At 47.7% G+C, this 7886-nt stretch overlaps 2 protein-coding genes across 2 annotated transcripts; one reads left to right on the forward strand and one right to left on the reverse strand.

Annotated features, from left to right (window-relative positions):
• Positions 1 to 730: 730 nt before the first annotated feature.
• LOC118089691 (heat shock protein 30C-like) lies at positions 731 to 1384 on the reverse strand. Its single transcript, XM_035124459.2, has one exon. The coding sequence runs from the start codon at positions 1382 to 1384 to the stop codon at positions 731 to 733; it is 654 nt and encodes a 217-aa protein (XP_034980350.2).
• A 4571-nt stretch (positions 1385 to 5955) lies between these two features.
• LOC118089690 (heat shock protein 30C-like) lies at positions 5956 to 7408 on the forward strand. The gene is made up of 2 exons (XM_035124457.2): positions 5956 to 6461; positions 7216 to 7408. The coding sequence occupies exons 1-2, from the start codon at positions 5956 to 5958 to the stop codon at positions 7406 to 7408; spliced, it is 699 nt and encodes a 232-aa protein (XP_034980348.2).
• Positions 7409 to 7886: the final 478 nt, after the last annotated feature.

Here is a 7886-nt window from a genome sequence, read left to right on the forward strand (position 1 = left end):
ATCCATACGGTGCTTTACATAAAGCCAGAATCCACAACTTATTTAGGAATCTGTCCTCCGTTCCAGGACTCCACAACCATGGAATTTCAACACTAGCAATGAATATTTGATTACAGTACCTCTGAGCATGTGCAGGGGCCACCCAAAAGATGGGGATAGTCTAAAAGTACCCTAAGTTATCTGAATGCACCCTGGTGCAAGGACTAACGGCTTCATAATAAAGTCTAAAACGCTGAGAATTTGCAAGGGGGGTACACTAGGAAAGGGACTCGTATGTTAAGAGAAATGCTGTTGTACCCCTTCCTTCTCCATTCCCTCCCCACGGTCTATCCTTTCAGGCCCCCTAAGCAGTCACTCTGGTTTACTGCCAATTCTTAGTCGGCACCAACACACCCCACATGTTCAGGAACGCGGAAAACGACCCAAGTGAAGACAAGCAAATACTTTCAATGGGCAAACAATGCAAGTTTATTTCCTGATGGGTTCTCCAAAGCAAACGACAATCATGATGGAAATGCACACAAAAAAACCCAACCCATAACTTGTGGAATGTATAAAAGGTACCCCAAAAGAGATGACCTACATGGCAGATGAAGCCGCTCAAAGCCTAGGTAACAGGCTAGTGGCAGCAAAATTCCCAAGCCCAAATGCTTGCAGCTGGAACAGCTGGAATGGCCATGCCTTTTGAAGCCCCATGCTTTGCATTGTCTGTCCTCCCTCACTTCTCCCCTCAATCTTCCTCCTCCTCTCCACATCCTTCTTGGTCATCCTTCTGCGCAGCAGCCTCCTGCCCATCTGCCCCCTGGGGGGCCTTGGTGACAGGGATGTTTGTCACCTTAAGAGCAGTCGGGGCCTGGCGTGGGACCTGGAAGCAGAGCTTTCCGTCGTGGGACAAGGTGCAGCTCACGGCTTCGAGATTGGCATCTTCCGGCAGGAGAAGCTCCCTGCGGACCTCCCTGTGATCGTGGAAGACGCAGTCGTCCTCTGACCTGGTCTTTTTCTTCTGCTTCCCAGACACCGTCAGCTTCCTCCCGTCCATCTTCACGGTCAGCTCCTCCGCCGAAAACCCGGCCATGTCCAGGCAGAGCTGGTAAGTGATGTTGTTCTCCTGGAAGCTGACTTTGGGGGCAAGGCTTGGGCTGCCCTGCTCAGCCTTCCCTACCTGGCCTGGGGCTGCCCAGGAGATGTGGGGATGGCTACCTGCATGCAAGACCCTCGGCCTCCCCATCTCATCCACCTGGGGTTGCGCAGAGAGGTTCTGCGGAACCTCCAGCCACCTGAAGCCACTTCCTGGATCTCTGCTGTAAAGTTGCGGGGAGTTGAGGTTGGGCGCCTGAAAACCCCCGAGCTGCAGCCCTCCTCCGTATCTCGAGTAGTTTAGCATAGCTCAGCAGGACGGTCTGTTTCTCTCTCTCTCTCTCTCTGGGCTCTGGGTGCCTGCAACTCTCTTTCTCTCTGGGCTCCAGGTGCCTGCAGTGTCTCTTTCAGCTCCTGTGTCTGTGTCTGACAAGCTGCAGCACCTCCTTTTATCCTCTGCAGTGGCCTTCCAGACATTTCTGGAACCTTCCTCTTCTGCTGTTCCTGGCACTGGCAAGATGATATTGACTCACAAATATGTACCAAGAGATAGAAACACCATCCAGAAGCTTCTAACACATATTCATCAGCCACTGGCCTCTCCCAAAACCTCCTGGCTATTCTTGCCATCACCCGGGGAGCATTTCTTATTTTAATTTTCTGCTGGTCATATTATAAAGTAGTTGTGTTCTATCTTGTAAACCAGGCACTGATACCAGTAGTTCTTGTTTCTTTTTGTTTTCCAGTGCATTTCTCATCAAGAAAAAAAAACTGGAGCGGCGCACACAATTTTTTATTCTGAATGCGTGGCCCAGATAAAAAGTTTAAGAAGCAGGGCTATAGCCTGTCAACCCCTATTTCAGTGACGGGCAACCTTTTGAGCTTGGGGTGCCAAAATTCGCCAAAAAACCGAGCATAACTCGGGTGGTGTGTCACTTCAAGAAAAAAACCATAATTTCGCGATATTTATAGTTTAAATAACAAAAATGTACAATTGTAATATAGAACTGTATTTAATAAACCAAAAACTAATTATTTAACCAAACCAAAAAAACCCTTATTTATCACAAAGTGCCCAGAGTTGTTGAGCTTTTTGGGGAGAGCTGCTGACCAAAGTTTTGGAGGTTTTTTGGGGGGGGTGCAAAAGTTGCTTTGCTTTTTGGAGGGGGATGCCCCAAAGTTGTTGCGCTTTTTTGGGCGGGGGGAAAGAGAACATAAATAAATGATGAATAATACCTTCACTGGAACTAACACGCAGCACCGACATAGTCTGCCAAAGCGCCCAAAAACCCAGCACAGAACGGGTTAAAAAACAAACGCTGTTACACCCAATCATCGTCTGCCAAAGCGCCAGGAAAAATAGCACAGAAAGGCTGTAGCATGGGGAGGAGCGGGGGGGGGGGGACACACACACAACAACAGCGTGAATGGGCCGATGGGGCGCGTGCCAGCAGTGAGGGCTCTGTGTGTCATATCTGACACGCGTGCCATAGGTTTGCCATCACTGCCCTATTTCCTCTTGCCTGATAACAAGCAAATGCCCGAGAGAATGAGCCCATCCAAAAGGGCTACTTGATCGTATGATGGAAGTTTCGTGGGCGGCTTCTGCTTTTAACTGAAAATAAAAGGGTGCTTTTGCACATGGTGGTGTCTCTTGCGGCCTCATAAAGATCTGAATAGGCAGGGTTATGTACAGCATTTATATTCTAACACCTTAGAACAGGGGTTCCCAACAAAATTTTCTCGAGGACCCCTCATCGAGCCGCTATTGTGACAAGGACCCCCATTAATTCCTAATCCTAAATGTAATTCCTAATTCCTAATCTAATTTTTCCAGTAAGCTTAACACTGATCTTGGAAGGGTTAGGTTCAAGGGACGCCGACGATTTAGGTTCAATGGACACTGACAAGATCGGTTCGAGAGTCACTGACTTACTTGCTTGAACATCAAATGCATTATCTTCCTCTTCATCTGTAGGCCTTTGTCGTTTTAATGAACCACTTTTAAACCAACGGTCCATTTTTAACTATGCGAACTGTAGCTTCCGCGAAAAACAATGCTTTGTTCACAAACACTACAGTTTTGCAAAGAGGCAGCGCGCGCCAGGGAGGAGGGAGGGGAATGGAGAAGACAGGGTACCTGCGCAGTAGTGCACAAATGAAGCCGACGCGCGCAAAGCATCTTGGGGAGGTGAGCGTTAGTAGAATGTGCGCGCTGCCTCTTTGCAAAACAGTAGTGTTTGTAAAGCGCCACCTAACGGCATACAGCAGAACTACTGCCTCTATCTAATTCTAGTTTTGCGCTAGACTCTGCTCATGCAGGAAGCGGACAAAACAAAAAATCTGTTATCATACGAAATATATTTAATATGTTTTTTATTCTAATAGCATCTTGCGGACCCCTCTGGCATAGCTCGCGGACCCCTGGGGGTCCCCGGACCACCTGTTGGGAACCACTGAGTTAATCTGTTTCCCCCTAAAATATAAATAAAATCACGAGTTTGAAAAATAAGGATTTTATAATATAGTATCGCCTGTTAAAATGCAAATTCACTCATTAACGGGACTTCCTTCTGAGTAACAGGGTCGTTCTACCAAAATCCTAAACGAAGACTAAGGAAACAAGATGAATTTTAACAAGGAGAAATGTAAGGTACTACACTTGGGCAAAAAAAATGAAAGGCACAAATACAGGATGGGTGACACCTGGCTTGAGAGCAGTACATGTGAAAAGGATCTAGGAGTCTTGGTAGACCACAAACTTGACATGAGTCAGCAGTGTGATGCAGCAGCTAAAAAAGCCAATGCAATTCTGGGCTGCATCAATAGGAGTATAGCATCTAGATCTAGGGAAGTAATAGTACCACTGTATTCTGTTCTGGTCAGACCTCACCTGGAGAACTGTGTCCAGTTCTGGGCACCACAGTTCAAGAAGGATACTGACAAGCTGGAACGTGTCCAGAGGAGGGCAACCAAAATGGTCAAAGGCCTGGAAACGATGCCTTATGAGGAACGGCTTAGGGAGCTGGGTATGTTTAGCCTGGAGAAGAGAAGGTTAAGGGGTGATATGGTAGCCATGTTCAAATATATGAAAAGATGTCATATGGAGGAGGGAGAAAGATTGTTTTCTGCTGCTCCAGAGAAGCAGACACGGAGCAATGGATTCAAACTTCAAGAAAGAAGATTTCACCTAAACATTAGAAAGAACTTCCTTACAGTAAGAGCTGTTCGGCAGTGGAATTTGCTACCAAGGAGTGTGGTGGAGTCTCCTTCTTTGGCGGCCTTTAAGCAGAGGCTTGACAGGCATATGTCAAAAATGCTTTGATGGTGTTTCCTGCTTGGCAGGGGGTTGGACTGGATGGCCCTTGTGGTCTCTTCCAACTCTATGATTCTATGATTGATTGTTGCAAAAAACAAAATAAAATCCAATCTCCACTAATACACATCAAGGAGGAGAGGGAGTAGCCTTCCTCAACACAACTTTATAATTTGCAGTCTACAGCTGCTCAGACAAGCATCCCCAACATGGCTGGGAGTTGCTCTCCACTTTCGCTTAAAGGGGCTGTACAGAAGTCTCCGGGGCCCGTATTCATCGCACGCCTAATATCTGTTGTGAGGTGCTTTGGGCACTCTTTAGTGTGGAAAAGTGGCAAATAAGTACATTGTGCTAAAAGGAGGCAACATCACCCAAGTGACTGCTGCAAAGCTACGTTTGGGGGAGAAAACCCAAGGGTTTCCAGGAATACTAAATGTGCTGCCTGCAGATGTACAGGTGAAACTCGGAAAATTAGAATATCGTTGAAAAGTGCATTTATTTCAGTAATGCAACTTAATTATTTTTTATTTTTATTTTAATTTTTACAAATGCTTTATTTTGGAAATTCCACAGTAATAAAACAAATAGTTGCAATAATGCAAAAATGAACAAAAATAAACATCGCTATTACATTTCATTAATTACATTCCATCTATAATTGACCCGCCTAACGACAAATAATTACAATTACAACAAATAAAGGCTTGACATATCTTCCTTTGCATGTCATGCATCTATCTCATATATTGGTTTCACCTTTTAAGTTGCGTTGCTGAAATAAATGCACTTTTCGACAATATTCTAATTTTCCGAGTTTCACCTGTAATCCCAATCAGTTCTTTAGAGGCTGACATCGCCTCCTGCTCTCCTGAAGATGCAAATGGACATGCATAGCAAAAACGTGGAAGCAGTTCTTTAAAAAAAATATGCAAATACCCTGAAATACCTTCAATGCAGCTGTAAGGAAAAGCTCCCAGAGCACAGTTTTTGCAGCCTTCTATCACGTTATTGCAGGGGAGGGGGGAAATGCTTTTTGCAAAATACTAATGTCAGTACTGTACAACTTCTATTTTACAAAGCGATGTTGCATTTATAGTTTGCAACAATTGACTGGGCGAGCACGCGGGTTGTCTATATATGCACTTTACTTGCACCCATGTCTCGCCCCTTGAAAACGGCTGCTTTTATTTGCACAAGGGCGCATCACGGACAAGCGTGCTGCCAAAGTTGGGGCGCCCGCATTTAAGTCCCAAACGGGGACCTAAAGGGGTTTAACTTTGGCTACGCAATAGCAGCACCGCCGCTTGCAAACCGAGGTTGCAGGACAGCGTGCAAGGCTCAGGCGCTGCAGACCCGACGGCGAGCGCGCCCGTTTCGCAAGGAGAGCCCGGGCAGCCAAGCAGCCGCGCTTCTGCCACCTCCTCGCCCCGGGCCGCGGTTGGCAGCTGCCTGGGCTCCTCCCCCCCGGTCGAGAAGGCGCCAAAAGCCCGCGGAGAGTCCCGTCGGCGCGGGCAGGCGAAGCAAGGGAGCCGCTTTGTGCCGAGGGCGCCCGACGGCCGCGCATGGCGGGCTTCTCCCGGGACTGCCGCCCCCGGCGCGCCCTGGCGCGCTCGTCGTGCCGGGACTCCTGCGTCCAGTACGTGCCGGTGGGTATGCCCCCTCGGAGCCTCCTGGACCAGCTGGTGGTGGACATGCAAGACCACTTGGATGAGATGGAGAAGATGCGCGTCGTGCTGGTGGACGCCTACCCGTGCCTCGCCACGCGCAACGAAGGCCGACGGCGAAGGAGCCGCGGCAGGAAGAGTCACAGGCGCTGCCTGGACGACGAGGACGAGGACGACGGCACCAGCGACTACCAGTACTCCCTGGACGTGACCGGCTTCGAGCCCGAGGAGCTGTCGGTGAAGGTGGAAGGCAGGAAGCTGACGGTGAGCGGCAAGCACGACAAGAAAACCGAGGGCACCGACGGCTGCGTCTCGCACGAGTTCCGCGAGGTGCGCAAGGAGGTCTTGCTGCCCGGAGACGCCAACATCGAGGCGCTGGTCTGCAACTTCTCCACCGAATTGGGGTGTGTGATAAGAATTTTAAGGTTCATAACTGTATATATAAAACCACATGTTTGAAACCCCACAGTTTAGGTCCTGAATGAATTGACCTCAATATTTCTCTGAAAGGTCGAAGTGGGAAACATCCCCATTGTCTCTTTCCTCACAAATCCTGTCTTAAGGGCACAATAAAGATATGAATAGGGTGTGAGCCTGTCTATAAGGGCTTGCACGCGTGGCTCTGGGTCTCTCCCCCCTCCTCCTGTGTGTGTGTGTGACTACCCTGTTGCAACAGCTTTTAATAAAGATCAGCTGCCTGAAATAAACGATAAATTGCAAGAACTCAGGCCAAAAGAAGATGGATTTCAAATAAATCTTCGGGCAGGGTTTCGACTATTCTTCGTCAGCAAAGATTCACAGGTCAAAGTGTACCAAGTATGTTAATCTGTGAATCTTTGCTGACGAAGAATAGTCGAAACGGCCTTGTCCTGATTTTTACTGGAATTGACCTTTATTTGCCTTCAACATTGGGATTGATTCCTATTTAAACTCCGCATCACATCAATAAAACCTTGTGAAGATTTATTTGAAATCCATCTTCTTTTGGCCTGAGTTCTTGCAATTTATCGTTTAACTAGCTGCCTTGCTTTCCATTAGAACTCTGGTCTGGTCTCGTGTTTTGCCCCGACGGGTTTCAAGTAACGTCTTGCCGGGGTTCAGGATTCCACCCGGAATCGGACCCTTCATCTAGATAATTCTCTTAAATTCTTACAACAGGTGTCTCTCCATCGAGGCGCCGCGCCTGGTCCCCAAGTCTGTCGGGGAGAGGACCGTCCCCATCACCATCCTCAAGGCTTCGGACGCCGGGACGATGAAAGAGATCCTGCCGGCGGAGGAGAAGGAGAAGGAGAAAGAGAAGGAGAAATCGAAATCGCGTTCTTCCACCCCGGAGAAAGCAGCTGCCGTCTGAAAAAGGCACCCGACAATTCCTCGTGGCAACTTCTCTGCGGGGATGTTGTGAAAGTCTTGGGGGGCCCGTCGAGGCGGTCGCTGTTAGGAGCAGTTCTGGTTTTGTTCATTTCAAGTGCGTTGTTATTTGTGCTTGTTGGTAAAAAGTAACTACACAGAAGTACAAGGAAAAGATCTGGAGTGCCTTCTGGCAACCGTTGTTGCATGTTGACTTTTGAAACTTTTACTGAATTTCTGCTTGCCTGCGCTTTTGAAAAATGTGAGTTGAGCATTTTTTGGCGTGTTTGTTGGCTTGTTTCAATAAATTTTAGACTTCTTCTATCTGGTTTCTTGTTTGGTGTTTACATTTTTATTTTTTTAGGGGGAAATTGCATTGTAATATTGAAAAAGCTGGCTGGAGTTGAAAGAGGGACACTTTTTAAATATTTCAGAATACAGTGGTACCTCGACATCCGTATGACTTGACTTCAGAAGGTTTC

This window comes from Zootoca vivipara, chromosome 8 (genome assembly GCF_963506605.1).
Source record: "Zootoca vivipara chromosome 8, rZooViv1.1, whole genome shotgun sequence".
NCBI lineage: Eukaryota > Metazoa > Chordata > Lepidosauria > Squamata > Lacertidae > Zootoca > Zootoca vivipara.

Bases quoted from the DNA above. Each gene is read 5' to 3' on its own strand.
- LOC118089691 (XM_035124459.2), bottom strand. From the start codon at position 1,384: ATGCTAAACTACTCGAGATACGGAGGAGGGCTGCAGCTCGGGGGTTTT.
- LOC118089690 (XM_035124457.2), top strand. From the start codon at position 5,956: ATGGCGGGCTTCTCCCGGGACTGCCGCCCCCGGCGCGCCCTGGCGCGC. The intron at 6,462-7,215 runs GTGTGTGATAAG...TTCTTACAACAG, and splicing joins AACTTCTCCACCGAATTGGG to GTGTCTCTCCATCGAGGCGC.